This window comes from Battus philenor, unplaced genomic scaffold, assembly GCF_028537555.1.
Source record: "Battus philenor isolate CCGP_79_NKW_IND1 unplaced genomic scaffold, ilBatPhil1.0.hap1 SCAF_11, whole genome shotgun sequence".
Taxonomy (NCBI): Eukaryota; Metazoa; Arthropoda; class Insecta; order Lepidoptera; family Papilionidae; genus Battus; species Battus philenor.
In genome coordinates this window covers 7,350,704-7,363,868 of record NW_027181673.1, presented here as the reverse complement: position 1 = coordinate 7,363,868, position 13,165 = coordinate 7,350,704, and the positions used below count along the sequence as shown (strand labels likewise).

Here is a 13,165-nt window from a genome sequence, read left to right as displayed (position 1 = left end):
AAAAGAACACCTATTACCGTGGTTGATATAACTGGCGTGTATTACCGATGTGCCAGATATTACACTTCACTAAGAGTAGTTATGATCATTAGCGCCAACAGATGCGATAAAAAAGCAAGTAAGCAATCAAAATTAGTTGAAAACATTATTTCACTTCATTTTTTAATTAGTAAAATATTGGAATATGAAAATATCTAATACGTAGGTAATTAATGCCTTTTTTCATACCGCGGATTGTTATATTGGCATAGTAGTAAATTAAACAACGTGTTAGTTATTCTCAAACTATAAGGGAAAAAATGTATATATGTAGTTTCAATACACATTAAATATTCATTAGTTGTTTTTTTTATATTCTAAGTTATCTTAATGTAAGTTTTTGATCATTAACTTTTATTTCTATTCGTACATGTCCCATCCTCATAATGTTTTTATAATGTTCTTTAATGAACACTACGAAGACACCTTGGTGACCTAGTTTATATTCATATTTTACACCTACACTTTCGTTCAGATATTGTTTCTGTAAAACGCACTAGAAACTCTCAGTTTTTTTTAAAAAACCGGGAATGAATTTTAAAGTTTGTGTCTTTACAATTCAACCTCGGCAAGGTAAAAAAAAAACACTGAAACATTCGAGCAGTTAAAATCACATCGAAAATATTACTCACCATTGCTTGACATTAATAACCAAACTATTCTTTAATATTACGTTAAATAACATATTAAATAATAAATATTTTTAATGTTTTCAATAATGTTGCAAAATGTTATCAAATAATGTACACGTCTTGATACACGTTAGTGATAAAGACAGCTTATTAGCATTTAATTTTTTTTTATTTGATAAATGACTTATTAATTATGATAACCTGTTGAAAACTGTATATAAAAGTATCAACCACAGTCACATGCCAGACCGCAGTAACTTCGTAATAATGAAGACATTTATGGTACTAGTAATAGTGGCTACGGCCATTGCTACAAGCACAGCGCAGGCGGTCGCCGATGAAGAGTCCCCCGTTTTTGGATACCATAAAAAGATCGGTATTCCAGAAGCAGCTCGCATAAGGGCACTAGAACAAAGTACTTCAAGGATCGTCGGTGGCAGTGTTACCGATATCAGGGAGATTCCTTACCAGGTAATATTTTTATAATCTATTTTCTATATTCCATAAATCTATTTAATCTGTTTCATCTTCATAATTTTAACCGTAAGACGTTCAATAACATAAGTCTACCCTTAAAATATGAAGTTAGTAATAACCATTAAGACTAGTTTAACAAGGTCATCTGTCAGTCTTGTAGATGAACGTCCTACGATGCATAGTTTCCGACGAGGAACCTTAATGGCACAGTGGTCACCTGTTCGTTGACTGTAATGGCCTACCATTACAACTTGCCAGTCCCCTGGGTGATATCTGTGGCTTTTGTTTTTCTATGGATATCCCCAATCCTGATTTGATCTCGTAGAGAAAACCTGGGCATAGCCATCTCCGTACCTTGATGAACGAGCTTGCCTGAGCCCGTAGCCCGTTTTAGTAGCGTATATTTTTACATCCCAAAATTCTTACTGTAACTAATAACAAATCATGGATTTTAGTCCATACACTTACACCGCAAGTTAAAGGTAATTCGTTTGTATTTACCGACTACACAAAACTAACCAATAGTTTTAATAGCAGTACAGATAAATAGGTGAAAATAAAATTGAGACACTTTCTCAATGATTACTTATAACAACAAAACCAAGAGTAATACTAAATTAAAAACTTGGTGTATACAGTAACACGTAATCTAGAGATTTGCGATTCGCAAACAAATATACACTAATTCATAGATCAGACATTTAGTCAATTTATTTTCTCTTTAATAATTTAAACAGTTCAATAATGTCATTGTGACATTGACAATGACGAAAAACAATAACTATGCCAATAAAAAAATAATATTGTAACCTACGTGTTCATTTGATTTGTTTCAGGCCGGTCTCGTTATTAGAATCTTGTTCGTGCTAACTTCGGTGTGTGGAGCTTCTCTTATTTCCCCCACGCGTTTGATCACAGCAGCTCACTGCTACCATGATGGAAGTATCACCGCCCAGTCCTTTACCGTTGTCCTTGGTTCTAACACCATCTTCAGTGGCGGACAGCGCATATCAACTAACAATATTGCCGTCCATCCAAACTGGAACCCAAGAAACGCCGCTAATGATATAGCCGTCCTTAGAATCCAAGCTGCGAATTTAAACAGTAAGTAAATAACTTTTTAAGCAGCAAAAAATAAATAATTAATGTAAAAAAATTATAACTCATATGTATATAATGTGTATATAGTTAGTTATATACAATAGTATTTGATAACTGTATCCCATATAATGTATTTATTATTAATCATTTATTATAACTATATGACGTTTATAGATGTTGTTCAGCCAATTGCCCTGCCCAGCGGTAATGAACTTTCAAACAACTTTGTCAATCAAATGGGTCTTGCCTCTGGATTTGGTTTAACTTCTGATGGTAAGTTTTTTTAAACTATTTATCCCAACTTTAAAACTTATTCTATATTTCATATTATAAAACAATGTTACGTAAGTTTTTTTTTTATTATATTTAGTCATATTACTGAATGCGTAAATAATTACAACGGTGGCACCAGTGCACCGAATAGTCCTCACTCGCTCCTTTCGCGGCAGCCATAACAGTCGGCTAAAGGGAAATATTCACGAACGATGGACAGCACCTTCAGAACCTATTTAAATATTTAAAATAAAACAAATGTAATGCAACGCATGCCGGGTACCGATGTAACGATTATAATTATTATTATTATTATTTTGTTAGTATGTTATATTTACTTTTGTCATAGCAATTCTGATAAGAATTTCGTACACTGAAGCAAATTATAGTAAAAAGAACACCAATGAATTAAAATTATCATAAATACATGAAAAACAACAATGCAACTTTTAGGTGGTTCCATTGGCAACAACCAACGCCTGAGTTCCGTAAGTCTTCGCATCGTTCCTGATGCTGAATGTTCAAGAATATATACCACCTGGTATCACAGCTCTAATATTTGCACAAGCGGCGCCGGCGGTAAAAGCACCTGCCAGGGTGATTCTGGTGGTCCCCTTGCCGTTACAAGTAACGGCAGAAGAGTTCTGGTAAGTTACATGGAGTGTAAAGTATAAATTTTTTATTAATCATAACTTATCATGTTATTTAAATTAATATTGTATATTCTCTGGTCATATTCTAGATGTTTAGTTACCCTCTGTTCCCTTTGTTCAGCCACTTTAACCTAAGCTGTCGCTTAACAAACGAGTCGGAACATCTCTCATACTCCAGTCGTATTTTGCCCCTCAGAGAAGCGTCCTTGTCTAGCTGGTCCACCCTCGCATTACCCTCCGTCCCCGCATGCGCTTTCACCACATACACTTTCTCACTGCTTTCGCTTTTATTTTCATTATATTCTCTTTTAATCTTAACGCTGGGGGATGGTCTTCATACTGTCTCCAGGGCGGATTAAGAATATGTTACTTACATTAAAATTATATATTCTTTGTCCATATTCTAGAACTTTGGCTGTCATTATTAAAGTGCAACATTCTTTTAAAAACATTTAATTTCTGTGTCTTTTATATCGGTATCAAATAAGACTTATTGTATTCGATGTTAATAAAATTAAATTTCTTTTAGGTGGGAGTTACATCCTTTGGACACAGAGACGGTTGCACCGTGGGTCACCCGGCCGCTTATGCTCGAGTCACTTCTTTCGTGCAATGGGTCCAAGGCCAATAATTAACTCTAGATTACATAATGTTATAACTAAATCAAATATTAATATTTATTCTGATAACCTTATGTGTTAAATATAATGTTGCGTCGGTAAAATTGAAGCTATTCATTGACGCAAGAGTAGATAGGTCTCCAACCACCCCAAACCAATCCCAATATGAATCTTTATAAAAAGTTGAAAATGATGTTTTGATCACCTTATCTAATTATTTTCTTTTGTCTTAATCAATTTGGCCTGGTGTGTAAACCTGTGGTAGGTGAGCAGGTGCACGCGTGCTACTCAGCAACACGCGCACAGACCACATCTAACGATGATCTACGAATATGTTGATGACGATAATGTGAGAAAACCTGAATGGGGTGCCTAAATTAATCCTGATTTTAAGAAAACCTTTTTTTACAAAACTTTCATTTACATTTAAACCTAAAACGAAGGTTTTGCTCAATTTAGGTAAAAAAATGTGTTCTGATAACACAAGTCATGAAATTTTGTTAAATAAAAATTGTAGGAGTGTAATTAATGTTTGTATAAAAGATGTTGACAGGATGATTGCCTCAACGATAGTGCATAAAAGAAGAGTCACACTGCATTTGCGCGATCGTCAATCCGGATCGACCAGCACCCACTAACCCTTCTATAGAAACTTTGATTTTTGTATCACTCTTTTATTTGATCTCGTTTATGTACACTGTTAAAATGTACTTCACAGTATATACATAATTACCTTACTTTACAAAATCTATTGAACTCACTAAAATTTCTTAAAACGGTAAGAGGCCTACACCGGCACCGCTCGTACAGACATTGAAACTCCGATACTAGTGGGCGTATAATCGAGTGCATTCTATATCTGGTACAATGCGCACATTGACAGAGCTCAAAGGTTAGTTGATGCCGGTTGGACTAACTAAAAAATGAATTGTAATTTTGAAAAAAAAAACAATGTGGGACTTATATGGATGATTAGTGTAAATAATCTATTACTTACAGCAAATATATAATAATTAACTAATAGCAAAATTTAATATAACTATTATTCTAGATAATTGTTTCTTGTACGAACTTGAAAATATTACGATTTAATATAAAATATTACACAACATATAAATATGAAACATAACATTCGCCAATGTCTTTAGTGAAATTAAGATAAATATCTTAAAAAATACGTTACCATCAGAAGTTATACCAAATCCAGATGCAAGAGCTATTTCATTAACAAAGTTGACGGAAGGTTTATTATCGCGGAGCATAGCAATTGGCTGAAAAAAATTGGAAAGAATATTTTTTAGCATTATTATTGTACAGTCACATTTATTAGATAAACAATAAGACATGAACTGTTAGAGTAAATCAAAAAAATCATATTAAAACCAACCAATTCAACAACATTAGAAAAGCTCACGGTGAGCTTTATACAACTATTCGCATGAGATAAAAAGCCTACTTCGAACGCAAACGAATATGTTTTGCATAAAGATCTTGGAGGTAGAGGAGTGTCGACATTGCGATGAGTTGCTCTCTTTGCGTCAATTTCCATAACTGAAGCGAATTGTAATCAGTTCGTACAAATAGCAAGTCGGTGCCCATGGTGCAAATGGCAAAGCAGCGACGTAACTCATTTTTAAAAGATTGGGCTAAGGTGGGTAGATTGATGTTGGTCTAGCATCCAAACCTGACTTTGGAGACGACGACTGATTATATACTGATGCACAGAACTGATTAGTTACAACGGAAAAAGCTCTGAAGGAGTAAATGTATAGCTTATTTGCAGTCAAATCATTTACAGTATAACCTGTTGAAAGTGTAATGGTTTCAATTTAATTGGTTACATAATCATTATGTTTATTATTAACTAAATGATTATATAGTGAACAGGGTGCAAAACGTTGAGTCCCCTACGGATCTCTGCACGCACCAATTGGTGGTCTCTCTCTCGACAAGGCGCCGCTGATCCGCAGGGCAGCGAGCGCACTAGCACGGCACAAAAATTACTGTCACGTAATTTTTGTCTTGTTTTTTACGTATTAACAATCAAATAACTTACTATTGGCTCTGTGTCCATACCCAGATTAAAAACTGTAAAAACATCATTACTTAATTTACTTCTAAAAATATCTCATCTATTTTTTTAAAACAGGCACGTTAACGTAACAATTCGTGTAGCAGTAGTTAAAACTTAAATTTTATATATTGTGTAAGTAATTACGTTGACATTATTTGAGAGGACGGGGAAGAGAAGGCGTTTAAAGGTTTCAGCTCTTTTAAAGTAGCGTAGCTCGGAGGTATCTTCGGTTTCATACTACAGTCTCAGCGAATTGGAAGGCTACCGATCACTCAGATCGCTTAATTATACAGGGTTCAGCGGCCTTATGTTGGGACCTCGGCTTGGACTGTCATTTAGGTAATACCTGTTTACCATTCCAGCTTAAAGGCGCCTGTGAATGCCAGAAATTAGACTTGGTCGGCTGCTAATTGTCTTGCTAACACTACTGTCATTTGTAATTGGCATAATTTGTGAAAATTTGATACATAACAATTGCAGATATTTTTCCCAATTATACACTTACGAATTCCGGATACTCGTTTACCGGTGTGATTAATTATGTTATTGGCACTTTTTTTAAGCAAATATATTGCAAAAATAAATTTAAGTTTTGACCTATACATACTTAAATGAGCAATAATGTTTTCAGCTAAACGAGGGTTCCACTGAAGATGTATCGAAATGTCTGAGGCCGTTCCTCATAAACCACCACTGAATACAGTGTTGGGTTCCAAAACTACAGTAATGGATCTTACAAGCATATTTCTATCGGTGTGATAATTTGCAGCCGTTATCGCTTGAATATTTGAAATAAGAAATAATCCCATCCTAAGAAATAAATTTTGCTATAATTTATTTTTGTTAAGTTATACGCCAAATCCGTTATTCAGTAGTTACTAATTCCCAAGCTTTGGTTATATTTGAACTAAAACCAAAAAACGTACCTACTTGTTAATATAGTTATATAATCTTTTTGTTTTCATTTTCATGTCACTGCCTTCGCAATTTTTCTCACTTAATTATCTCTTTAAAGCAATTAACCTAGTTACCCGGTTATTATTTTTAATTTCTACATTGATTAATTCTTCCAATCCCTCATTCCACTTTGAACGATTCTTTTGTCTTCAATTACTGAAATTAATATGAAATGAATTACTTTGTTCATTTGAATGTGAATTAACTTGTTTATCATTTTATATACGTTAAAAAAGTCCAAATATCTCAAAACTTTGCACCTTTTTGTATATTCAAATATCGACTTTCGCTTGTGAAAGCATTTATAGCCATATCGGTTCACGGATAGACATAGGCCTCCTTCTTAGATTTCCAATAGAACCAACGAGAAGTGATCTGCATCAAACCTCTTCCGTCGACCTTAACAAGGTCGTCTTTTCACCCTGTGGTCGTCCAACGCTACACTCGCCTATAGGTGGTCTCTAATCTAGAACCTTTAGATGCCAGGGGCTATCAATTCCGCACAATATATATTCTGCCCGCTGTTACTTCACCTTGCCAATCCGCTAGGCTATTTCGGTTACTTTCATTCTTTTACGGATACCAAATTTTTATTTAAACTTGTAGAGAAATCTGAAGAATAGCTCTGCCCGTGGATAATTGAATTTTCATTACAAGTTAATTTATTTTAAATTAATGATAGAGATATGACATATTGCCAAAATTTTGTAATTTATTTATTTATCGACCTTATAATTACTTACACATACCTTAATTATAAAATAATATCATAACTGTTAATTAAAGTAACTATTTCTATTATAACAGTACATAATAGCTAATATTTAAACACATATTACTATTATATATGTATAAATAATGGCATAATGTTTTTTACAATTATCTATAAAACCAAAAAATTGTCAACATCCAAATGCATTCAATGCTTATGTGAACCACAATTTTTAAAATTCTAGATGAACTTTTTTGAAACGGCAAATATAAATTAATTCGCTTTAAAATAATCCTAAAAAAATTTTTTCCAACTCCAATAATCCAAATGTGCCGGGGACTACCGAGATTCGTTTTGATTACGGACGGGATTAAGGTTTAAGAACCGTGGGAGACAACAGATGGAGATCCCAGTAAAGCAACGATTACATGACCCTTCTAAATTATATTGTGTACGAGTATGGTAATGCTCCTAACAATGAATTTACACGTATCCTCTCTCAATATATCAATAACCCTTACTTGGTAAAATCGAACGTTGAACATTTGATTTCGCATTACAGTTTTATTTAATTTTTTTTTTTTCGCTTTTCATTATGAATACAATTTCTTTATTAATTCTATATATTTGTTACTTCTATAATTTATGTTTTACAACGTATACTATTTACATAGAACGGTATATCTCTAATCACTAAAAATAAGAATATTTTAACAAGATCGTCTATAGGTCTTGTGGGGGAACGTCCTACGCTGCGCTTGCTTGACCATGGTCTCCTGTTCAGTGACTCTAATAGCCCGCGTTTTGTTCAACTATGTCCTCAATCCTGATTCGACCTCGTAGAGAAATTCCGGGGATAGCCCTCTCCGTGTCTTGATTACGACTGGGATCTTCCGAATGTGCTCCGTAGTGAGAGATCACGTTTCAGTAGTGTAAGTCATCACTTGTAGCACACATTGATCGTAGATAATCTTTTTAAAACGTCCCTATTAGAAATTATGGATTTTTAGTGAACACACTAACATCGCAAGGGTTTAAAGAATTTATTCTCAAACTTACACATACATTGCTACTTAAAAAGAAACATTATACTATATTACTACATTATTATCTATTTTTAGAACCCGGCGGATGATCTACAAACTAAAGCTTGCAGACGTGTTTTTTATTTGTTTCTAGATATTAATATGTCATTAAATTTCTTCAAATCAATTGTTTAGGTTTTTGTACAATGTACTCCTTCCTACAAATAATATAGTTTTCTTCCTGTGGTTTGTTCTGACATTAATTCATTGTAGTATGTGTCTGTTACTTAAATTGCAACTATGCTGTGTTTTTGTTAGTTTGTAACACACACATAATACATGTAAAGTTGCTTTGAGTATTTGTGTTTTTTAATACAATTGTGGTGTTGGTGTGTGATAATGGTAGTAATATAATGGTTTAATTATTTTATTTTGAGTTTTTTGTATGGAGTTCAGATTAAAAGCAACAGTCGACCCCCATATTTCGTTAAGATATTCTTACTTTTTTAATACAGTTGATGACTTCCATAAAGCTCCTAATATTGACATAGGTTTCATTATGACTTATTAAAACTTTTTAAAGGGATTTATTCTAACCTTACCAATAACTAATTCTGTGTTTCGCAGTATAAAACAATGTTACACATGAATGCGTAAATAAAATATCATAATTATTGTTTAAAGTTGTAGTACAGGTGCATATAATAGCCCTCACTCTCTCTTTTTGAGGCTGCCTTAACAGTCGGTTAGGTGAAAAATATTCTGGGACGATGAACAATAGCATCTTCCGATCATATTTAAATATTTGAGATAAAACAAAACTCCGCTTTGCAAAAGGCATATCAAGCTTGGCGACAGTAGGCACTTACCCTACTCATGACGAACACCGTACGGATGAAATAATGATGATTATTATAATTATAATTATCTTATTACTGTGTTATATTTATTTTAGTTTAGATTCATATTGAAATGATGGAAATCTTTTTACTCTCACGTCATTTAATCGCTCCAATTTTACCGACGCCAAAGCAATCGAAGCAAGGAGGAGAATGTAGGCAGGTGTCGTCTGGCAGGCAAATACAACTGGCTCTTCGCTAATGATGACCGGGATGTCGCCCGTGCAGAGCGTATACTGGACTGGTCTTAACGCTAACCCTTCTACAAAATTTCTATAATACCACAGAGGTATCTGACCAGATAAAATAAAATTATAATTAAAACGTTTACTGTCTTTGATCAAATCAGTTAACATAAATCACAGGAAATCACAGCTTATGATAAATATCACTTGATATCTCTGGCAAAATAATACTTGTTCGTAATGTATTTCTTAAAACCTTACTATATAATTAAATTTTATTGTTTCCAGTATTATTGTAACTTTTCCTGCTTGAGATTTATATTGATAAAAAAATAAGTTCAGCTTAATAGTAAATATATTTATCAATTGATAAATCATGATAAAATAAAAAGATTAATAGATAATGATAAGCTAAATTAGAATTTATATAAAAGTAACAATTATGATGACTTGGCAGATCATAATTTCTCTTTAATAATGCAGATGTTTATGTTACTGGTCTTAGTTGCCACAGCCGTTGCTACAAGCACAGCGCAGGCAGTCTCCGCAGAAGAGCCTATCTTTTATGGATACCACAGGAAATATGGTATTCCAGCAGCCACTCGCATAAGAAAACTCGAGAAAGAAATTACTAAGTCTGGAAAATCTGCTGAAAGGATTATCGGTGGAAGTTGTACTGATATCTCACATATTCCTTACCAGGTAACGTATTCTTATCATGTATCAACCGCCTAACATTTTCTAAACTACTTTTTTAATTTTTATAAATCTATTCATTGAACTATTATTGAAAAGTGACTTCAAAAAAATACATATGTCAGTGATAAATCTTACGCTGAAAATGATAATGTACGTTTAAGTTGAATTTACTGGGTTCTTCATCATTGTTATTTCTAATACAACAAAATTGAGAGAAATTCGTTCTTCCTTTATACATACCGTACAAATCCAATACCTGCCAAGAAATCTTTTTTTTTCCTTTATGGCAGACCAAGAGAACGTCCATCCATGCATCTGCAGCACCGTAATTTTGGAAAAAAAGTTCCATCTAGAGAGAGATCAGTTTCTCGTTTCTTCTCGGGAAAATTTGTGCCGGAACGATTTTATTTTCTTGAGTCTACGTCTTGACTGTGTCTTCTATATAAAGCCGAGAAAAAAAACGAGACCTCCAAACAAGCCATTCTTAGCTCATACGACTGTTCAAGCCTTCAGTTCGACAAACCGCAAACCGTATCAGAGCCTGAGAAAAAATTGATTCCTCATTTGCCCACCAGTGATCGCGCTTCGTTGCGGAGAATAAACAGAGTAACTCATCGCACTACTTCAAAAACAAAGAGAGTAGCGCTTTCCTATGCTACTTGTTCGTGTTCGAAATGGGCGTTTTCATCTCATTCGAATTGTCGTATTAAGCTGCCCATGTGCTTTTCTAACGTTATTACATTAAGTTTCAATTATTATTTTTTTTAATTTTAACAGATACATCTGGCTTATTATTTATCTAATAAAAACGACCGCATAGTGTTACCATAAAAATATTATTTCCATAATTTTTATTTATTTTATTTGTTCCAGGCTGGCCTTCTAATACCGGTCTTAGTCGTATACCAATCGGTTTGTGGAGCCTCGCTCATTTCTAACACGCGTTTGGTTACGGCAGCTCACTGCTATCATGACGGCAGTCTCGCCGGTCTATCTTTTACCGTCGTTCTTGGCTCTAACAGGATTTTTAGCGGTGGCATACGCATCGTAACTACGGATATCGCGATCCATCCAAACTATGCTCCAAGAAGCCTGTTTAATGACATCGCCATATTGCGCATCCCTTCTATATCTTACACCCGTAAATATACTCATATTTCTTTGAAAGTATTTTAAAATATAAATAATATATTAATTGAAGTAACATAATACGTGATTTACAGCGTGACAACAAATCGGTCGTTATTTGTCTTCTGTGATAAAAAAAATAATAGTCATTTACAGGTGTTATCCAGCCAATCGCTCTGCCCGACAATAATTTTGACAACTTTGTTAATGAAATAGCTCTTGCATCTGGATTTGGTGTAACTTCTGATGGTAACGTATTTTTTAAGGCATTTCTCCAAATTTCACAAAAGACGTTAGCTAATTCTGTGTTTTCTTTTTATATCGTTGTATAATGATGTATTATATTTTATATCAATTAGTAATGTTTTCAAATCCGTACAAAAACAATTATCTATAACAATAGTCATAATAAATTTTGCTATTAGTTAATTTTTTACATATTTGTTGCAAAAGATGATTTACAATAATCATCCGTATAATGTGTACCACAATGATGAATCTTTCTCAAAATTACAATGTAATTTTTAGTTGGTATAATTGGCGTCAACCAAACTTTGAGCTCCATAAATGTGCGCATTGTACCAGATATAGAATGTGCTCGATTATACGCCCACTGGTATCGGAGTTCCAATGTCTGTACGAGCGGTGCCGGAGGGAAAAATCCTTGCTCAGGTGATTCTGGAGGACCCCTTGCCGTATTAAGGAACGGCAGAAGAATCCTGGTGAGTTCAATAGATTTCATAAGGTGGAATTCCATGTATATTGTGATGTACCTTCTAACATTGCACATTAACATATTTCTAAAAGAGGTGTTAGTGGCATGCGAACCAAGCCGGATTGAATAGCGACGATATGCAGTGAGACTCTTTTTTTCTTCATTATATAACTAATTATCTTAATTTTTATTTGATTGTTCTTTCTTTTTTAGGTAGGAGTTATTTCTTATGGACACACAGAAGGCTGCGCCGTAGGTTACCCTGCCGCCTACACACGAGTCTCCTCTTATATCTCTTGGATTCTGAACCAATAATATACATGTACATTTTTGCAATTAACTAAAATGAAATTAATCAAATCAAAAATATCTAAAATTTATTATTTGCTTAAAAAAAGGTAATCTACCAACATTGTATTATTTATTATCAAGTCAGTCATTTTAGCTGCAGGACATTCATAACTAGATATAATCCTCACTCATAAATTTTCAATAGGACAAGTGGAAAGGGGTCTATTTCTAACGTCAACCGATGACCTTAACAAGGTCATATATCCACGTCGCAGGAGGACGCCCTGCGCTGCGCTTACCAATCTATGCCTCGTTCCAGAATCTTAGCGGCTATCCCACGATACTTTAATAAACAGAAAAAGTCGGAGAAATATTTGTTCATCACCTTCAAAAAGTTGTATTTTAAATGATAGGATTCAATTTTGAAAATAACGACTTATTAATAACATTTTTTTTACATAGCTGGTATTTTGAACACAGTGGCCGCAAGATTTTTTTTCACTAACAATCTTCATAGGCGTCTCTCTCTCTGAATATGACGTGGGGTAAATTCAAAATGGCGGCCGCGCTGCATATGTAACTTTTTCGCTATTTCCTTTTATTCCCACTATCGATGTCGTTTTCGACTAATTAGTAGATTAATAATACGATCAATTTAAAAAAAAGGCCAAAACAAGATGTCTGC

The 13,165-nt window shown here is 33.9% G+C and overlaps 1 protein-coding gene across 1 annotated transcript; it reads left to right on the top strand.

The window, feature by feature from the left end:
* The first annotated feature begins 916 nt into the window (after positions 1–916).
* LOC137932101 (transmembrane protease serine 9-like) lies at positions 917–12,519 on the top strand. The gene is made up of 10 exons (XM_068775672.1): positions 917–1,142; positions 1,985–2,252; positions 2,424–2,522; positions 2,976–3,169; positions 3,705–3,803; positions 10,131–10,349; positions 11,220–11,487; positions 11,631–11,723; positions 12,003–12,196; positions 12,403–12,519. Exons 1-10 carry the CDS (start codon positions 939–941, stop codon positions 12,502–12,504), a joined length of 1,740 nt encoding a protein of 579 aa, XP_068631773.1. The 5' UTR covers positions 917–938; the 3' UTR covers positions 12,505–12,519.
* The last annotated feature ends 646 nt before the right edge of the window (positions 12,520–13,165 follow it).

What these genes read in the sequence shown, in the direction of transcription:
- LOC137932101 (XM_068775672.1), top strand. Translation starts at nt 939, where the DNA reads ATGAAGACATTTATGGTACTAGTAATAGTGGCTACGGCCATTGCTACA. An exon ending in TCAGGGAGATTCCTTACCAG is followed by an intron (nt 1,143 to 1,984) that starts GTAATATTTTTA and finishes GATTTGTTTCAG; the next exon opens with GCCGGTCTCGTTATTAGAAT. An exon ending in ATTTGGTTTAACTTCTGATG is followed by an intron (nt 2,523 to 2,975) that starts GTAAGTTTTTTT and finishes TGCAACTTTTAG; the next exon opens with GTGGTTCCATTGGCAACAAC.